Source organism: Pagrus pagrus, assembly GCF_965226575.1.
Source record: "Pagrus pagrus genome assembly, chromosome: 21".
Classification (NCBI taxonomy): domain Eukaryota; kingdom Metazoa; phylum Chordata; class Actinopteri; order Spariformes; family Sparidae; genus Pagrus; species Pagrus pagrus.
This window is the reverse complement of record NC_140208.1, coordinates 1,285,993-1,307,107: the sequence shown is the minus strand read 5'-3', so window position 1 is coordinate 1,307,107 and position 21,115 is coordinate 1,285,993. Positions and strand designations below refer to the sequence as shown.

Sequence of the window (21,115 nt, the reverse complement as noted above, 5' to 3'; positions counted from 1 at the left end):
GATGACAACGTGTTAAAGAAGAAAACACTGGATGTGTCTGTAGTATCTTGTTCTCACTCGACAGTATCTTGTTCTTACAGGATAACAACTTGCTCGCACAAGAAAATACTGATCGTCTTCGCTCAAGATAACCTCAAGATAACATCCCGTTCACTCCATAATATCTTGTTTGCACTTGATAGTATCTTCACATAATCGTGTGCAAACAAAATAATATCTTGTTCATATTAGATAACCACTTCTGTCAAGGGGACTGATGCATGATGGGAATACATTTGGCACAAATGATGATTGTTTTCTCTCCGTGTCATCTCCGTACGAGACCGTCTCCATTTTAAATGACTGGTATGAAATAAACCGTCTCCTCTCCGGGAACGTTCGTCTGACTCGGCTGTTGTTGTTATATCAGCGTCTTTAAAGGAAATTATTCTGAGACGATGGGGCCTGTAAAATAACCAGTTTTTAAAACTTTATTATCAGTCACAGTGCTTAAATATTAACAATAAATAAGTTAACTGTCTCATTTACATCTTAAATAATTTAGCTACGTGATCGTTAATATAATCAGAGTTTAGGATCGTTACTGAAACGGGCCGTCGGCTCACATCGCTGCGTGTTAAGACCGTTAAGAGGCCGACGCCTCAGTGGCTCTTTGGTTTGGGGAGGCGGGATGAGCCGGAGGCGGAGGCCGCCTTCGCCCTCGGCGGTGCGGCGACAGCTGAGCTGGAGGTGTGAGACAGGAAGAGGCGGAGTTTGGAGGGCTGGGGGGGCTGCAGGGATCTGGTGTGGGCTCCTCTCCTCTCCCTGTCCTCCTCTTTCCTCACTCCTTTCCCACAATCCTTTCCCTCCTCGGTCATGGCGGTGGTGGCATCAGGACAGTCCGGGGCGCTCTCAGGCCGGGCGGAGCGGCGGAGAGCTGGAGGCGGAGCTTGGGGTGGCGGTGGCGGTGGGCAGCGGTGCGTCAGTGGTTCCTGCTCTTCTTGGCTGGAGGAGTGAAGTATCTGTGACTGAAAACAAGGACGAAAGAAAAGGTCAAACACTGCAGTGATACTTGATACTACACCAGTGATGAAATGTAACCAAGTACATTTACTCAAGTACTGTAGTTAAGTACAATTTTGAGGTACTTGTACTCGAGTATTTCCATTTTCTGCAATTTTATACTTTCAGTCTTCATTTTGGAGGCAGATATTGCACCTTTTACTCCATTACATTTATTCAACTTTAGTTACTAGTTACTAAACAGATTACATGCTGCATCAGAGCCAACGTAGCATATTTTTTAAGTTATTTACTTTATCAGCAATCAGATTAAAAACACTGATTCTGATCAGAAACATGCTGAATATTGGATCTGTTGTAAATAATGCTTATGTATAATTCACTTTTTCTTACATTAAATATGAGATACTTTAAGACTTTTACTCGAGTACTATTTTAGCATAGTTATACTTGAACAGTGTCGTTACTGATCTGATATTCTGGACTGTTTTAAACTAAAGTGACGACTCGCTGCGACGGGTCGTAACGCTGCAAACAGAAACGAGCCGCGGAGAATAAAAATGAATCAATAAAACACGTTCAGCAGCAGAAGAAGAGATGAAAACAAAGTTCAGGTTGAAACCTTTCATGATTATTTTTAGCGTCGAGTTTCATCAGTGTTTCTCTCGGCAGAGTTAAAGCATGAAAATGAACAAAATCAGACTTTATGCTTTTAAACAACAACATAATGTTCAGTGCGTCTGATTCACTCGTGAGCTGCATCAGCCAACAACACACACACAGAAACACACAGATCAAAGCGCTGGTGTTTAAAATGACCAGTCATCTGAAAGAATAACTCTTCTTCTCTTTATCTCTCACCTCCAACACAACATCAATTATTGAACAAAGCAGATTCTGGCGTCTGTCTGGCTTCATTATATTGAAACATCAGTGCAACAACAGATCGACTGCAGCAAATAACAGCTGATGCGTTTAGATCACAACGTGACACGTAATCAAACTTTACCACCACAGTAAAACACAACTTTACTGCATAATCAGTACTTGATTCTTTAAAGGAACAGTTCGCCCAAAACTGACAATTCACTCATCGTCTCCTCCCCACATGATGATGGAAAGTCAGGTGAACTAAACATCTGAAGAAAACAACCAAAAAAACAATAAAATTCTCCAAAACTACAATAAAACTTTGCCGAATCAGCTGTTAGCGCTTCCTGTTAGCAGTGAACCTGTGGATGTACTAACAACTCTCACTGGATCACTGTGATACTGAGAATTTTTTATAGTGTGGTATCTACTTTTACTTCTGCACGGCATCTGAATACTAGGCTGAGTTTTCAAAATAATAACTTTCAGATTCTAGCTCAGGTGCTCTTGAACGCACCATCGAAACCTTGGAAATCTATATTCAAATCTCCACAGAGGTTTGTTCAACACAGGAAAGTTTCTGTTTTGTTTAATTTTCCTCAACTCTCTAAACACATCCTCACTTTCTCCGTCTGACCTTCTCATGAAACGTCTTCTCTCTCTCGTGGTGTAAAAATCTAAATGGACCCGACAAAGACGGGCGAGCGGCAGCGGATCATTCGTACGTATCAGAGTGTGACTGATACAGAACCGTTAAGCTTCTTGTTGCTTTGCTCTCTTTAATCCTGCAGCCTGCTCTCATCTACACACTGATAATCCGATTTACACAGTAAAGTAAAAAAAAAAAAACTGAGCGCTGAAATCCATCATGTGCTACAATCTCAGCATATTGATCCCCGCAAACTCCTGTGAAGTCGTAACTAATCTGCTGTTGCCACTCTGGTCTCGCTCTGTGCTGCTCTGCACCAGAGTCCATGCAGAAATTATCTTATTTTACAGCCTTCACTCATTTATTCATGGGCAGCCCTGAATAAATGATCATGCAGAGATTGAGTATATATTAATAACATGAAGATACTTGTGGGTTGCTCAACAATGCTTTCAGATGACGTACGCATCAGACCTGAGCCGAACAACAAGGGAGGAAAAGACTACGATACTTTTATTATCGATTTCCTGTCAATTATTTTTCCAACTTTTGGACGTGCAGACTTTTCTTTATTCCACAAAAACTCTCGGAGGACGTCTGTCGACATCGTTACACAAGCAGGAAAACAAGAGAAGCAGAATTAATGGACACTGAGGTAACTGAGACTGAACTGTGATGGATAGAGAAGAATGAGGGAAATACTGAGTGGACGAATGAATAAATGAAAATATAAATACACAAATAAGCGTAAACAACCATCTTGTTGTAAATATTCAATAGTTACTGAATCATTTCTTAAAATGTGACAATGCATTAAACGTTTAGTATCTTTAAAGTATTACTGTTGTAAATATTTTCATTACTTCTAGGACAAACTACGGAAGCCCTGAGGGACACGTGAGGAATTATTTTAAGTCTGATCTAAATTATTTTCTGCTGTTTCTCAGGATAATCTTTATAAGTTCCTTCATTTTGTTTCCATCTGTTAAAAAACATGAATTTATTTATTTGTTTTCATGTGTGGAGCTGAGTAAAGAAAAAAAACATTTAAAAAAACTTTTCTACTATTTATTTATTTATTTATTTTACTTTACTTTTTCTATAAATGTAAAAAATTAAGAATGTTTTCACACCCTGTAAAAAACTTTAATTAAAGAAAGATTATCCTGACCAATCATAAACACAGGAGAGAAAATACATTTAGATTTCATTTATTTAATTTTGCAGTTTAACACAGCTGCAGTACAGAGAGTGTAACTGATGTCAGACCTGTTGTTGTTCATGTTATCAGCACAAAGTTCGCGTAAATAATGAAATAAAGAACTATAATGAGTTCAACGCTCCTGTTCCTCTCAGGCAGAGGGAGTTAAAGGTCATGTGCTGTAAATCTTTTCACCAGACGTCTGAATATTTCCTCAGATAAACATGTCGAGTGTTTATTTTCAGTGATTTTGTTATTAAATGTGATCGTGGACCGTGTCAGACTCTTTGATGTGGACTCATTGTGTTTTACAGCTAACAGAGGCAGTTACAGCTCATCTGCAGGCTGATTTCTGCATTAAAACATGTTGTCTGATATTCAGCTGGTAGCCTAACAACAATAAAGGTTTGCTACGCCGTCCGACTCAGCATTATTCAGCTTCCACCTGCAGGTAGACACAAACGCTGCTCCTGTAAAACACGACATCGACAGGAGAACAAACATCTTCTGCAAGCAGCAGCTACATGACAGGACCGGAGTGTGAACAGGAGCTCAACGTGAGCAGACTGAGGATGTTTAGGTTCAGGGAGATCCGTCATGAGCCTCAGTCTGTTCTTATTGATCCTGGCAGCTCCTGTAACATGATCACACACTGACTGACGCTGTGTGTGTGTGTGTGTGTGTGTGTGTGTGGCAGCAGCCTGTTATACTCTAAAGACAAAACACACTGAACTGAGTAATTTCTAGAGGAGTCAGAGTCCTCACAGTCTGTCCTCCAGGAGACGTTCAGATACTTGTGTAAAAACAGACTCTGGTAAAAGTAGAAGTACTGACTCAGCTTCTGTACTCCAGTAAAAGTAATAGATTACAGGCCCTGACATGTACTCAGAGTATCAGAGTAAAAAGTCTCCCTCTGAAGGACATTTGTGGTCAAAGCTAACTGAAGCTCACGTCATATTAATATAATTCAAAGACTATTAAAGTTAAAGGTAGAGTCAGCAGGATTTGTCCCAGCTGTTCCTGAACGCACCACAAAGATAGTTGATTGTTGAGTCTCATTCCCAGGACGTCAAATAGCCACATGTTGGGTTGGTAAAGCGTCCCGAGCAGCAACAAAGAGAGAAAATAAGAAACTCTCTGCAGATACGAGACGTACAGTAAAGTTCAGATCAACAAAGTACTTTGTTTCTCTCCTGTAACTTCTTCTAACAGCTGCTTACTGTAGTTTTTATCAAACGAACAGGAGGAAGCGTTTGTTGGGGCTCTGGTGAGTATCTGTGGCAGCAGGCCGAGAAAAGTCAAGTGTTTTCTTCTCGCTGAAGCAGAGTAAGAAACCGTCCAGCAGGAGGCGACACTGGGTTCATAAAGTGAAGCTGGAGGTTCTGTGTGGAACGTAAAGGAAGGAGAACATTGACTGGTGAACGTCGACATCTGGTGGCGGTCGGCGGTACTGCAGCATGTCTGCAATGTTAAAGTGTGAATGAGTCCATCCCTCATGAATAATGCATGACAGGATGGAGGGATCAAAGAGAGAGAGAGAGAGAGAGAGAGAGAGAGAGAGAGAGAGAGAGAGAGACAAGAAAAATGAGGAAGAGGTGACGTGATGCGGAAAGAAAGGACAAAAGGAGAAGAAGAAAGAAGAGAAGAAGAAGAAGAAGAGTGTGTCCTCGACCGCATGCAGGTGTTCTCAAGGAGGAGGAGTGTGTGTGTGTGTGTGTGTGTGTGTGTGTGTGTGTGTGTGTGTGTGTTGGAGACTCGACTGCCAAATTTTCCGCTTCCCTGACAACGACATACAGGACGTCCCCACGGCAACACACACACACACACACACACACACACACACACACACACACACACACACACACACACACACACACACACACACCCTTTGCTGTCCTCTCATTGGTCCCTGGAGGCTCATGTGACGCATCATCAATTAGCTTGATTATCAAGATTATAACGATACTGAACCAACACGAGGCTGTAGGTCGGAGCTGGTACTCAAATTACTCTGATTACTTCTACAACAATGTAATAATACTTTCAGATTTACTCAGTTACTTTCATCTCTGACAGCAGTTTGATGAAATGAGATAAAGTATCTGTGACTCCACACCTGCTGTGTGTTTAGCTCCGTTAGCTGTTGCTGTAGCTCTGTTAGCCTATCACAGGTCACGACTCTGCTGCTCACCTGCTGCTAACAGCTAACAGCTAACAGCTAACAGCTCTCCTCCTGCTGATTTTAATATGTTCAGCTCCCTCCTGGTTAAACCTGCGTAAGATTTTTTCAAGTCAGTCTGTTGTGACTGAGCGGTACCGCAGCGACATTTCTGATTCTTCATCTGCTTCATCGGTCCGGCGCTGAGTCGACAGCCAGTGATCGTAACGAGACGATGCACTCGACAGTCAGTCAAGACACTTTCTGGGAGCCTTCAGGCCGGCAGTACGTCACCAGGAAACACCTGACATCAAGTTTCACAGTGTCAGAGTGAACGTTAACCAACAATCAAAACTCCCACAATCCTCAGTGCCGTCCAGACATGACCTGATTTCCCCGGAGACGCCGCAGCAGCAGCCTCCCTCCATCATGTGGGGAAATGAAGGGCGTCCTGAGTGATCTCATCTGCGGCGGTTTGACTGCTTCAAGTGACTGAACAAGCCGGAGTGAAGTGCAGCTCATCTAATACAAAATTTAAGAGCCATTTAGAAAGATAATTTTAGCTCTGCGCCGACTCCTGACGAGCCTCTGGACTCGGCTTTACTGGACTCATTTCAGTGTGAAGGAGAAGGTGCGACCTGTCCTCCAGGGAGCAATGAATCATGGGTAAAACAGTCTGGAGAGCCGGTCCGAGGGGGAAGAAGTTAGTTATTCATTTTTACGTATTAGTACTTTAATTCAGCTTCCTGTACGTCCTGTTCATCTGATTTATTCGTTCACTGTCATCTTCCTGAATAAAATCCAGCCAGCACTCAGACTCAACAGATTCAGGTTCGTTCTGTTTATATTCATGATGAAGACGAGACTGAGAAGTTTCCACGCTTTCAGAGATCAAAGTGACCATTAACATTTTATTAGAAACCAAAAATGAAAGTATGAATCTGAAAATCATCACAAAAAGGGACCTTCAGTGTCTTTATTGTGCAAATGTGCAGATTATTCCACAGAAGCTGAAGGAACAACTTCAGCGAGATGAAATATATTTGATTGTGTCTGCTCTGTGCTACAGAAGGTCACCAAAACAAGGTCATCAAGACTTTTAATTCTTCAGTTAAATGAGCTTTTCTGGCCCAAATCCTGCTTCTGGTGTTCACAACAACATCTTTGCATCCTGATGTTTTGTAGATGTTTGTCCTGCAGTGTTTCGAGTATCGCGGTATCCCTGCAGCATGATACCGTTGTTATTGTGGGCAACGTTTCATGACCTACTCTGCACGTCTCATCCCGACCGGATAAATAACAAAGAGTTTAGCAGAACAAACTCTTGAGGACACGGCAGGTCACACACCTGGGTTTCGACTCATCAGAGGAGACGAACACGACTGCAGCGGGATGATTTCGCTGCTCTGTTTCTGCTAAATGGGTAAATGAGCAGCAACAACCTCAGAGCTGACGACATGTCAGGTCAGGACTGTGGTTTCGACTCCTAGTGCCCAAAAATCACGTAACACACAAGACAATGAGGGAGGAACCAGGAAGAAGGGATGGAGGAGGAAGATAAAGAAAGTTGCCACCGTACCATGCTGTGTCACTGAAGTAAAGCACTAGTTTTTCCACTCCTGGGCGAGGGCAGAGAGGAGAGGCAAAAAAACAGACGGAGGACAGTCAGAGGAGAAAAGACAAGAAGAAGAAAAACAAACTGAACAGTTTCAAGCAGAGACACGATTTGTCAGACGGACGGACGGACGGACAGTGTGGACGTGGGGAGGATGGGAGGATGGGAGGAGGCACAGGAGGAGTAAATACTGAGCTGGAAACTAATCAGGGGGCAGCGAAGAAGACTTGAGGAAGAGGTTAAAAAAGATTAATGAAGACATTAAGATGCAACGATGAGTTTAAAAAAACTCAAAACTGTAAGAAAAACAACAGCCTAACTTTGAGTGAAGTGAGCGGCAGATTAAACTCGTGTCTGAACTAAAGTTTCTGCTCTCACTAATGTTCCTTCATGAATAAGTTAAAACAACCTTCAAACTTTTAATTTGGAGCTCTTGATTCAGCGCAGTCACGTCTCCGCCGGGGATCATTTTCAGTGTAATATTCATTTGGTGCTGGCGGAGCCTCATCTCCATTAAAACATCTCCTCCGACCTTCGACCCCTCAGCGGTTCACTTCTGGTCACTTTGGATGTTTGACAAACTGAAGCTGCTGAACTTTTACATACAGACTTTGGATCATTGGTGACTTTTTTTTATTAAGATCTGTTTAAAATGATTCACTGAAACTTTCCTGAACGTAAAATCTCCTTTTGTCGGAAGAAAAACCGTCGAGGCGTGCACGGGTGCACGTGTGCATTCACTCCTGTTTATGGACACTTCAAGGTCACTTATTAAATTAAGAAATCATTTATATTTTCGTGCGTTTTGAAGTTTTTCCTCAACTACAGCTCGACTGCCGTTCTGTGATGTGGTCTTTAAATCGTCCTTTTATTGCTTTGACTCTTTTTATTTGTATTTTTTTCCTCTCGCCCTTTTTAAAACATTTATTTTCTTCCTTTCATTTGTATTTATTCATACTGACCTATTGTGTTATGACTTCTTATTATAATATACTCTCAGTCCGGGCTTCTTTCTGATTGGCTGGAGTTTCCTGGTTTGTTTTTTTTGCTTCATCTGTCCGAGCACTTTGTAAACTCAGTTTTCAAAGGTGATATATCTCAGATTATATCACAGCGCACTGACATCGGCCTCTGCAAACTCACTGTCAGGTGGAACAGTGAAGCCGCTCACTGCAGCATCGATCACGCTTTGATCAGTCGGGATCAATCAATATTCTGTCGCAGCAAGAATTGCATCAAGAAAATTTTACGATTTCTACCTGCTGCTCACCTTAAAAATGCAAAAGTTTTGTAGGATTTGAAATAATGTTAATAATCATTACTGAGGCTTTAGCAGAGACACGAGGATGATCATGATGAGGAGGAAGGTGAGGAGGATGGGACTGGGTGGGTGACGGGGGTTCGGGTTAAGGTGAGACTCACTTTTTCTAGCGAGGTGGGAGGGGATGCTGGGCTTCGGCCTCGCCCTGTAAGGCCTGGAGCGCTGATACTGCCAGGGCGGAGAGAGGAAAGGAACAGGAGGTAAAGCCTGAGGAGAGACAGACGGGAAGAGACGGAGAAGGAAAGGACGCTGATTCAGAACTTCAAGGGAGGAAAACAGAAGAGAAGGTGACGACAGGAAGACAGACGACAGGAAGACGGACGACAGGAAGCCAGACTTTGGATACACAAACACAGGTAAGAAACCTTTCAGGTGAGTTAGTTTAACCGGCCGGTCTGTGAAGACTCACATGTCAACAGACAAACATCAGGAAAGGCTTCAGAGGAAGAAGAGAAACGTGAAGGAGGAGACAGAAGAGACAGACAAAAAGGTGTAAAATCAATAAAAAGAAAAAGAAAAGTGGAGCTGCGACTAATGATTATTTTCATTGTTGATCCAAGTAACTGATCAGCAGTCCGATCGATAAAATGGCAGAAAATGTTGAAAAATCTGATCAGTTTTCATCCACAAGCCAAAGATCTTCAGTTTACTGTCACAGGAAATATTCACATTTTACAGCTGGAATCAAAAGATTTTCACTTGTTTAGAGTCAAAGTATTCTGGGATTTATTCAATAGCTGATAAGTTATTGATCGATGGCTGCAGCTCTGGAAAATAAGTGTGTTTTAAGATTCAGTGATGTGACAAACAAAAACTCCATCACCTTCATTACTGCAACAAACAGCTGTTATTGTTTACTTTCTGTTTATTTTTCCTTTAGTTTTAGTTTTTAGTGTTTCAGGGTTGTTGTTGTTCTTCTTCATCTCTGCTGGTAGTTTTCTGCTAAATCTTGTGAAGCACGTCAGGCTGCACGCTGCAGTGTGTGTGTGTGTGTGTGTGTGTGTGTGTGTGTGTGTGTGTGTGTGTGTGTGCGTGCGCTCACAGTGTGCTCTCTCCAGGGCGTCTGCGAGGCCACGCTCTCTCTCTCCGTCACACTCGTCTGCGTGTGTCGATCCATCCTCCCTGTCGTCTCCTGGCAACGACACCTGGTGGTCGCCGTGGGAAGAGCCTGCTCAGGAGGAAAAAACATGGCCGCTCGTTAACAATGGGTGGACGTCAACACGCCGGCGTCGTCACGAGCATCATAACGTGCGAGTGTGTACAGAGAGAGAGAGAGGGGGCAGAGAGACACTGACCAGCTGCAGGGTGAGCTGTGCGATGGTCTGATCTCGACTTCTCAGCTCTTCTCTGAGCTGCTGCACCTCCTGCAGGAGAGCCTGCACCTGCACGCACACACACACACACACACACACACACACACACACACACGCACACACACACACACTTTCCTCAAAATCATGAATCCTGCGACAACACAGAACTTTTAGGATGAAAAACTTTTTTCCCCTCAGGATTTATGTTTTCTCAGAATTCATCTGTTTTTCTCTTTGAATTTTGTATTTATAGTTAGAAATCTGACTTTTTTCCTCAGAAACAAACGTCAGTCTGAATGAAGTGTGTTAACGAGGTGATTAAACTCATTTTATATCAAAACATTTCCTTTCTTGACACTTAGTGAGTTTATTCTGTTGACTTATGAGACTCAGTAGTGAACCGGCTGCTTCAACATCTCCAGCTGAAACTACCGGCTGTCAGACCATCACCTCTGAGCTACAGAGTGCTGTTAGGAGCTAGCTGGTTAGCATGCTAACTTCAGTCGACATCTCTGTAACACAGTAGTCGTCTTTGACAGAAAGTCGACACTGTTTCCTGATTGCTCCTTTACAGTTTGCTTAACGTTAGCTTTATCGCTCGCTCGGCGTACACGGCATCGTTGGACCACTCGTGCACCCGCCTCACTCTCGTGAGGGAGCAATAACCTTTCTGTTATAACAAAGCGTTCAACATGCTGACCTGCGTGTCAGAGCTGTGGGACTCGTTAGCTTCAGGATTCAGAGTGTCTGTGGTCAGAGTGTCCTCGTCCACGTCCTCCTCCTGAAAAACATTTGCATGGTATAAGATCATGAGTCATGAACACAAGAGCACACGAGGGCCTTTACAAGAACTTTTGTGAGACTTTTACACAGCTATGGAGACAGATTTATGGAAATCAGAGTCTGTCATGTTCTGGGTCATCTTAAGGTGTCACCATCAGAGCTGGTGCCTCCTCCTCCCCTCTCACCTGAAGCAGTAACCTCTGCAGGTACTCCAGCTGTGATCTGACTGCTGAACAGTCTTCAGCCAGCTCCTCCACATCCACACCCAAACCAGGGGAACCAGGAGACAGGCAGGAAGGCCTGAGGAGAAGAGTCACAGTTACAGGTCCACATCTGGTGACTGCCCCTCAGTTCAGGGACCAAAAACTGTGAACATCTAAACCGCTTTTACTACAAATATGATGTTGAAGGTTCGTAAGTTTTATATTTCTGTGAAGATTTTTATGACGACGGCATCACAACAGAGGTCTGACTGCAAAAGATTTCTATTTGACCAGCGTTTACTGTCAAACAACCACCAAAACATCACGTATTAAACGAACAGTTAACCCAAATAAGTCTGGCAAAACATTTCTGGAGCTTCACAGCAAAACAGAGTTGCAGCATTTTCCTAAAAAACTGAAGCAGCTGGAGACTTGTTTTAAAAGAACAACCAAAGAAACATCAGATGTCTCCACACAGCTCGTCTGCTGTGATCCACGTCTGCAGAAGCCCCGACGCAAACTGATTTTAATAATACACTTACACCCTTTTAAAAAACAAAATCTTCACTGCAGCTTCTAAACTTTAACGTTTGGTATGAGGCTGAATACCAGACGGACCGGTAACACTGAATTTCACCACTCGCTGCTGCACATGACTCAGCTGCTCCTAAGAGCACTACAGTCCATCAGGGCAACTGTGACACATCAAGTTTTAAAAAGTTAAGAAATGACCAAAACCCCCTTGAGTTTTTTTTTTTTTCATCTTAAAAAAGGGTGTAAATAACATACTTTTAAATCACTTCTGTTGAAGTGTGAGCTCTGGTTTTAAGTGCAGAGAGACTGTGAAGACGTGTGAATCACCTTGGAGGACAGAGGTCCAGAATGAGGTCACTGTCCCGGGTCGCGTCGGTCCTCTTGTTCCCAGGATCCTCGGTCAGTTTGTAGCACTGGAAATCACTGAGGGGACGACGGAAACGTTAGTGACAGGGACCGTCCGTCTTCATGTTCGCTACCACTGTTAGCTCAGTTAGTTTTTTCAGTAAAAACAGGTCATCTACTTTTGATTTTTGACAATTATCACATGACTCTTGGAAGCTAAAGGTGCAGGTCAGCCTCCAAACAAACATGGATGGAAATCTGACTGACTTTAATTCTACTGAGAGCCTCCACATACAGCGTGAAGGCCTCTGAACCTCAGGTACATAACGTGCACCACATTTAATGATCTGTAGTTGTGTTTGACTATTTCACATTTACATCCAGCTTAAAGCTACAAATAATGAATTTACTCTCCTTCAGAGCAGAGGTGAAGGAAACATCTCATCCTGTTCATTCATTTGTTTTTCTGTGTCCAGAATATTTTACATAATCACATAATGACAAAAAACTACGCTGCACACTCACGAGAAACATACGAGTGTATGTGCATTGATTTACTGACCCTTTGACTTCCCCTCGAGCTCCACAGAGTTCACCAATCTTTCAGTCTTTTAGCGAGTCGACCTTTTTTACAATCCAACAATTCTTCTAAACAAAGACGTGTTGTATTTATGACCTTTTCCCCTGAAGACCACGTCTGTGAAAAAACTTTTCAACATTCGAGCGACCCGTTCTGACCTTTCCTATTGCAACCCTAAATCTAAACATTGGCAGCGCTGCAACAGTGTAATTGGGAAGACGTGAAGGTCTCCATGTTAAGTGCTTTCTGGCAAAATAAGAACAAAAATCTGCATATTTCTACGTGCACGTCACGTGTAGTTTCACAACATTTTCTGAGTGCTGGTTTTTCATTACAGCTCCAATCAGCCCCAACGTAGATCTCACTCCAGTGCAGAACCATGTAGACCCGGTTCTACTCATGAGAAAGAAGCTTCCCTCACCTTTCATTGTCATTGTGGACGTCCTGCGTTCCCCAGCAGAGTTGTCTCATTCTCCACTGAGCCATGTGTGAAATCCCATCTCCATCTGCAGGGTTCAAACAGCAGCGTGACAAGAGGTTATTAAAGATAAAAGGTTTTTTGGAGCATAATTAAAAGGGGGTAGTTTTCTTCACAAACGTACCGCTGTGCAGTGAGGCTTCTTCTAGGGCGTCTGAATCCAGCATGAGGTCGTCATCGTCCAGGTCACAAGAGTCCAGGTTGTTCAAGATGTCCTGAAAGACACAGAAAGACAGAAATACACGGTCTTCAGTTTATTGTAGTATATTGTGTGTGCTTAATCCTTAAACACTCCAGAGCCGAGGTCACTTAACATAGCGAGCGAGAGCTTCAAGTTTACACCACCAACATTCAACAGGGCGAAATCTACCAGCTGAGACGAACACAACTCGCAGGAGCAGGAAATAGACCAGAAGCATCAGCTAACCTGAAGATAAGAAACTATTTTAGATGCTCGACTGAACCAAACTGTTTTAGCTGCTAAACAAATCTCGCTGTAAGCTCGCCAGCAGCCAACAATTATAGTTTCAGGGGAACAAACCAGGAAAATCCAACTCTTCAGTCAGCACCTGTCTTTGTGTTTCTGCACAGTGTGTGACAGTGGTTAGCTTGTGAGCTAGCTACCAATGCTTGTGTGTTAGTTTCTACATTGAGGTACTCTGGACATCCTTTTTGTTGGCAGCAAACTCACTCGTTCAGCGTTGTAGAAATGCAGGAATACTATCATTAGAAAATCGAACTTCACCGGTCGATGATGTAAAACGAGAGAGAAGCAGATGAAGGATTTTTTTCTCCAGCTTGTGCAACATTATTACAAACAAGGTGAGTCCGACACTGAGACACACGGCGCGGCTCTCGTTGTCCTTGCCAGCTCGAGATAAAAATCCCTGAGCAAACACAAAAAAGGAGTAAAAATCAAAAACTGTTCTTCTGTGAAACAGCAGCTACAGTATGAAGGACGGTGTGAGCGTCGACCAGAGGCTGATGAAAAACTTAAAGACCTTCCCTTCATTATGAGGAGAAGGTCTTCTGAGGCCGCTGATCAACAGCAGATCAAATACTTTTTGTGTGTCGGCACAACGGAGAAGAGAGAGAGAGCGATTCAGTTCACATGTATTCTGAAACTTTAACAAAAACTTTTACTTGAGCATCGTCACTGGGCCGCAGCACCATCGTCACTGCTCCAGCTATCAGTGATGTTATGTTATATAGTTAAAAAGCACCAACACGAGAACACGTCAGGATCAACTCAACAGAAACACTAACGATCATTATACAATCCTTCCTTTCCTTCTTCCTTCCTTCTTTTCAGAACCAAACTGACAAACATCATGTGTGTGATTCATGACACAACTCAGACAGGATCAATACATTATCTGTCTCTCTTCATTCACTAGCAGACAAAGGTTAAGGTCCATGAGGGGAACAGGAAGGGGCGGGGCTTCAGCTCTAACAGGAAGTGTTTTCAGGTGGGCCCATGTGTCGTCATGTCGTCAACCAAGGAAATCGCATGTTTTTCAACGAGCCTAAATCGAAAATAAAAGGAAACTTCAGCTCAAAAAACAGAAACAAAGAAGACACACACACACACACACACACACACACACACACACACACACACACACACACACACACACACAGAGTTTGTTTCGTTGTTTCCTGCCTGGAGAAGCTCAGTCACAGCACACTGACCTGACAGGAAACCAAACGTTCACCCTGAATAACTGCTGCATTTAACACACACACACACACACACACACACACACACACACACACACACACACACACACACACACACACACACACACACACACACACACACACACACACACACACACACACACACACACACACACACACACACACCTGCAGACGCTCTCTGGTGGCTGAGAGCAGTCATCCACATCATCATATTACCTCCTAATCTCCTCTTGCTGCTCTCCTCCTCCTCCTCTTCTTCTCTTATCTCTTCTCCTCCTTCATCCTCGTCTTCTTCCTCTTTCTTTTCTCTCCTTATGTCCTCATCTCCTCTTTCCTTTTCCTTTCCTATCACCTTACTCTCTCTTTTTCTTTCCTTTGACTTCCCTCCCGTTAGTTTATCCTTCTCCTCTCTTCTCCTCCTCACCCCCCATGTTTTCTTTTCTCTCATGAACCTCCATCTTTTATCTCACCCTCAAACACCTCCTGTCTGTCTGTCTTTCATCTTCCTTTTCTTCTTCCGTTCTTTGTTTCATCTTCTCTTTGTTTCCTTCCTTCTTCCTTCCTTCCTTCCTTCTTCCATTCTTTCCTTCTGCTTTCTTTCCTTCCCTTCCGTCCTTCTTCCTTCCCTTCTTCCTTCCCTCAGGGGCGGACTTACCATTAGGCAAAACTAGGCGGTTGCCGAGGGCCCCACGTTCCTGAGGGCCCCATAAAAATCCTCATACACTTATGGTTAATACAGTTATTACTTATTTGCGCACATTAATTATGTTTGTGATTAAAATCCTCTCGCTAAAATGCAGCAGAATGCTAATCGTATTATGTGTGTGTCGGGCCCCCCCTTCAGTCTCCACTACATTGGATCAGTCCATCTTACTGCACATGTGCAGAACGGATCCAGGAAGACAGCAGCAAAACGAAAACAAACGGCGCGAAGTGGCGAGAGAAGAAGAGGAGAGTATAGAAGAGAAAAGTAAAGAAAAGAGACAGATGAAAAGAAGCTGCCCCAGCCGAGCTGACAAGAGGAGAGAGAAGGAGGAAAACAGAAAGCTGATCTCCAAGTTACAGGAAGTGACGACTGTCTTCACTGCGGCTGCAGCAGCAGCAGCAGCAGCAGCGGCAGCGGCAGCTGTATTATTTTTTATTAATTTTTATATCTAAATGTTAGCATGTTAGCTCACTAGCTTCCAGGTTATATGACCAATTGACTCAAAATCAGTGTGGGATCATGTAACTACACTGGCTGCATGAGATACGCCTCTTGTTTTTACGTTTTACATCCACTCATATTTTTAATAAATTTTTATTATTTTTTATTAATTGTTATATGTAAATAGTAGCATCTTAGCTCAATAGCTTCTCAATAGCTTTAAACACAGTATCTCTGCTTTAAATTCCCACATTTTTATTTTGAAAACAGGAAGTCGGTACACGCTGTAGCCGTCTTCTCCATGTGTTTACTGTAAAGTCTGCAATACGGGTGCACTTGAAATGTTGGAGTGGCTGCGAATGTCGAATATCCAACTTAAAACTAACTTCACTGAAGTCTTGTCATGATGTATTTTCCAGCTGGCCCAAGACGATTTTTTAAAGAGTTTTGGCTGAAGAAGTCGCCCCACAAAGGAAGACTCTTTCAGTTTGTCACAAATATTAGCATTAAATCATCATTTTGAGGGTACATGGTTTTCACTGGGCAGGAAGGGTTTGAAATATGTAGCCAGCAACGTAAATGATGCACAGTAGTGGAGTAGAAAGTGCAGTATTTGCCTCTGAGATACAGCGGAGCAGACAAAACTGAAGTTGCATGAAATCCTCTCCTCCTCTTTTTGCTCTGGTCTCTGAACTATTCATGCTTTAGTCTTGTATGGAGGCGCCACACACACACACACACACACACACGCAGCCTGTCCGCAGATCAACACTGACCCCTGGTGCTCGTTTCAAAGATCATTAATGACGCTTCATGTCAACAAACGTTTCAGCTGCTGCGAGGTGACTTGCAGATCAGGTACAGTCAGGTGTGTACAGGACACCACTTCACACATCACTTCAGAACTCGTTAAGTCCTCAGATCATTAAGGCCCACAGCTCATTAGGGTCAATCACTCTGTAAGACCCACAGCTCGTTAACACGCGGGGCACATTAAGACAGAGAGTTCGTTAGCAGCCACTCCACATTATCCAGGAGGTGTATTAACTGTGGAGAACAGGAGACGACTGACGATCAAACGACTGACCCATCCTCACTCTGCTGTCGTCAGTCGACTAATTGAAGAGCTCCGATCCACAATCGGCTTCAAGCAGGAAGTCGACAAACCAGGCTGGAAAATGTTCAGTGTTTCACTCTTTAAAACCTTCTTGGATTAGCTGGAAATGCATCGTCATTAATATGTAAACAGACAGTTTCTCACAGGACGGCAATACTAACAAACATATGATGATCTTATAGACCATGATGCACTGCTGCAGATTAAACTAGCCGACGGTAAAATGACACATAAATGAAGCAGGAATATTAATCAACAAACATCAGATATTAAACACTGACGGGGAACAGATGGGGTACTTTTACTGTTCATACTTTAAGTACCTTTACTTGTAGTGGAGTATTTTCACAGTGTGGTGAAAACTGGAATAAGTTTGGGTTAAATATACATTATTTTATTATATGAACATTCTTTAATTTTTACTTAAAGATTTACACGTCAAAAATTAATTATGGTAAATAAAACTGTCAAACTTCAATAAGTGGTTTGTTTCTTCATTAAAGGACAATTAAAAGTTAAAATAAAAATAAAGTGATGCTAAATGTCACATCGAGCTGACTCACAGCAGTGAAAGCCTCAGACTGTCGCAGCAGCTGTAATTCACACAGCTGACACACGAGGGCGCCAGAGGCTTTCGTTCAGACTTCGACTGTCCTGGTGACGACACCTGACGCAGGTTTATGATTTAAAAGGGGGCAGTGTGTAGTTCTGGAGGGGAATAATACAAACTCTTTCCATACGTGAATAAACCCTAAAATAAGGTCCCAGAACACTGTTTGGAGCTAGAAAGGTGGCAGGGTCCGCCACATATAAACAAAGTAAAGCTGTATAAATTGTGTTGTCCTTTAAGGTCAGTTTGTTTATTCATGAAAACAAAAACAGTTTGTTTATTTAGTTTTTAGGCAGAAAAAAATCACCTTTGTCTTCTTCCCCAAAACTACAGACTGCTCCTTTAAACATGGACATTAAATAATAAGTAGGTAGGTGAAGTAGATGTAGTTCAAGTTCCGGTGGAAAAGTCAGACATCTGGGACTTCATGTGGTGCATTCAGGTGCTGCTGTGTGGGATAATGAGATGGTCCCGGGAGCAGCAGCTCTGAGGTTTACAGTTCGGACTCGAGTTCAGACTAGTTTGAAAAATGTGCAACAGGTGCCGACTAACAAACAGGAGCGACGTTCTGACGCTAGGCTTCATGAGCGATGGCCTGTTTCTGCCTGTTTCTGCCTGTTTCTGCATGTTTCCTGTTCACTCTGTTGTTTTCAGGCTGCAAGACGACCCGTTTTCAGCTGAAGCCAAAAACTCCATCCTCAAGTAGGACAGGGAGGCCGGACGGAGCTGATGCTGCAGGAATATTAAACTCTCCTCCTCACGCCGTCCTTTTGTCTCTGCTGTCGAGTGTATTCAGCTGCTCGTCAATAACAAATAATCTAATCACTTTCAAACAGTCAGTGGATGGATCGAGTCACATGATCGATCTGCGCGTGGCCTCAACCTGGCTGTGAGTTACTAAATGATCCTGTTTTAAAAGATCTGAAACTACAGCAGTCTTTATTTCTGCAGCAGAAAGCCACACCGTCTGTCTGTCGCATCGCCACGGTGTGTGTTCCTGGTGCTGTTAAGTTACCATGCGTTGCGGTGAAGTTGCAATATAATCAATCTTTTATCAATGCAGGCAACAAAACCAAACTCATGTGTCGACGCTGAAGAAGAAGGATTCGTGACGGAGGGGAAGAGAGAGACCGACGCGTGGCTTCATTTCACAAAGAAAGATGGCGACAGCGCCAACTGCAACGTCTTTAACATGACCATTACAAGCTCATCTGTACTCACGATGCTGTTGAGGTCGGAGTCGAAGCTCCCGATGTGATGGGTGGTGTTGCCGTTGGAGTTGATGGAGGCGGTCGTGGCGGCGCCCCCCAGTGGCTCCAGGCCCTCCTCGTCCCACATGTAAGTTCCCCCGGACCCACAGCTGTCCGAGGGGGACAGGTCCAGAGACGAACCGCCCTGGAGAGGGACAGAGAGGAAGTTTTATTTATGTAGTTGAGAGGAAACGTGAGACATTTTTCTCTCATTCATCTTTTGTAAATCTGTTTCTGTTTCTTCAAGCAGCAGAACGATGAGCAGAAATACTCGCTCGCTCCTCCTGACTGACTGTTGTCCTTCTCTCATCATCACAATAAAAAAGACAGACTGAACGTGACTTCAGCATTTCAGCAGCCACTCTTAAGATATTTCCTGCGTCATGCAGGTTTAAATGGACTCAAATCACAGTCGGTGCTTCACTTCTGTTCGATGCTGCCGGATCGTTTAAGAAGCTGTTTGGTGACGAAGCACCTGATGGAGGTTAGAAACCTTTCACACGCTGGGAAACGACACCGCCGATGTGTCACTGTTGTAACCGTCTGAGGGCGGGGTCAACTGCACCCACTGCATCTGAACACCGTGAGTCAAGTATCACGACGCTCCTCGTGGTTACATGTGCAACATTACATCATTTTAATGATGTAGTTTTGTCACATCACACTAGCAAACCGTGTTCAGGAGGCGCCAATCAAAATAAGGTACCAGAAGTGTACATAACTATAACTGCAGGTAGTGAACTGATGATCTGATTAACTTATTATTAAATCAATTTTCTTTTACAGTTTGTTCATTTCCAGATGGTGAATTTAATTAAAAAAGGTAAGATTATGTCACTTAATTTGCAGAAAGAAGGATGTTGAGGAATTTTCTGACATGAAATAAAATTTACAGGAAACGTCTGGAAAAATTCTGCTTTTCTTTTGTTCTCATGTCACTTTTCAAACCTCTTTTCTAAGATTCATTCAGAGACAACTGAGTTGTGTATTAAATTACATTTTGGTTGTTTGATAAAATAAGCAACTAGTTTTATGACGGTGTTAATCAGAACCAGCTGTATCTGTAGCCAGCCCTGGCTTCTGATTGGCTAACAGCTCGTCCATACACTAATATGTTCCTTAATGAATCAATTCATAACCCCAACGCCTGTTTCTCTTGTGAATGACAGCGGCTGCATGAACACCGATAACCGAGGTGTGAACGTCTGCTAAATTAATAGCCACGTTAATACTTTGTTGGCAATTTTGTTTGTATCACAAGAAATCCTTTTTTAAAATGTTACAAACACTGATAATAATAATTAAAAAAACATTTTCCTTTTCTGGTTTTTGTTTCAGAAAAGGAAATCGACAGAGACGAAGGTGATTTTATTGATCTGATGGAACAATAAACTCAGCCACACAGGATCAAACTGTTCATCGATCTGCTTCATGCTGGTACCTGGTCGTGGTAGTCCGGCTGGCTGGACTTTCTCCGATGGGGGAGTCGGGTCAGCCGGTGATCCCCTCGCTCACCTGGAGACAGAGAGGAACTTTAAAAACTTGTTCACGGAGCGTTTCCTGACCTGAACGTGACATTAAACTCACCGCCGAGTCTCATGCTGGCCCAGTCCACACCGTCGTCCAGAAAACACAGTCCTGCTGCCTTGGCGACGCCGTTCACAGCCACCTTGTCATCATCAAACCTGGCGCATGATTGGTCGAGCCCTGAGTCTTCTTCGTCGTTTTTCGTCGAGAGGAGCAGGATGCCCACGCCTCCGTTTCCTACGATCGAGATGGTTCTCAGTTAATCACGTGAAGGAAACAAGGTGAAGTACACTCACAGATTTAACTCCTAGACCCTCCGAACTGAAGCATCTGTCCCTGCCGTCTCACCGAGGTTGTCAAAGTCGTCCATATACTCCTGACTGGTGTCATTTCTGTCCAGAGACGAGTTGGAGGACAAGGACATGTCCTCCAGCGTCTCCCCCACAATCGACACCTCTCCATGGGACACCGCCTCTGCCGCCAGCCGCTCTGTCTCTGGAGCGTCCGGAGAGCTTTCTGATAGTGAGGACGGAGGAGATGAAACAAAACTAGAGATTAGAAACGTCGGAAGGAAACAGATGAGATGAGATTACAGAGATTAAACACAAAATATGAGATTAGTTGAGATGAAGGAATATAGATGAAAATAAGATAAAGAGATGAAACATTTGAGATTAGACTTGATGAGATATCAGATAACAGCTGATGAGA

At 43.3% G+C, this 21,115-nt stretch overlaps 1 protein-coding gene across 3 annotated transcripts in view; it reads right to left on the bottom strand.

The window, feature by feature from the left end:
• Positions 1 to 456: 456 nt before the first annotated feature.
• Positions 457 to 21,115, bottom strand: part of LOC311250649 (serine-rich coiled-coil domain-containing protein 2-like) — a 45,005-nt gene continuing 24,346 nt past the window's right edge. Inside the window, exons 3-16 of one of the 3 annotated variants that reach the window (XM_084342512.1) lie at positions 20,753 to 20,920; positions 20,465 to 20,641; positions 20,319 to 20,392; positions 18,849 to 19,022; positions 13,177 to 13,267; positions 12,996 to 13,080; positions 11,977 to 12,072; positions 11,098 to 11,212; positions 10,830 to 10,910; positions 10,112 to 10,198; positions 9,859 to 9,984; positions 8,918 to 9,023; positions 7,460 to 7,499; positions 811 to 1,007 (exon numbers count right to left, since the gene is read on the bottom strand). In XM_084342512.1, the coding sequence (XP_084198638.1) occupies positions 962 to 1,007; positions 7,460 to 7,499; positions 8,918 to 9,023; positions 9,859 to 9,984; positions 10,112 to 10,198; positions 10,830 to 10,910; positions 11,098 to 11,212; positions 11,977 to 12,072; positions 12,996 to 13,080; positions 13,177 to 13,267; positions 18,849 to 19,022; positions 20,319 to 20,392; positions 20,465 to 20,641; positions 20,753 to 20,920 (1,466 nt within the window). In that variant the 3' untranslated portion in view covers positions 811 to 961. Of the gene's footprint in view, positions 1,008 to 7,459; positions 7,500 to 8,917; positions 9,024 to 9,858; positions 9,985 to 10,111; positions 10,199 to 10,829; positions 10,911 to 11,097; positions 11,213 to 11,976; positions 12,073 to 12,995; positions 13,081 to 13,176; positions 13,268 to 18,848; positions 19,023 to 20,318; positions 20,393 to 20,464; positions 20,642 to 20,752; positions 20,921 to 21,115 lie in introns of all 3 variants that reach the window. The other 2 variants (XM_084342511.1, XM_084342510.1) reach the window with 2 other exon arrangements.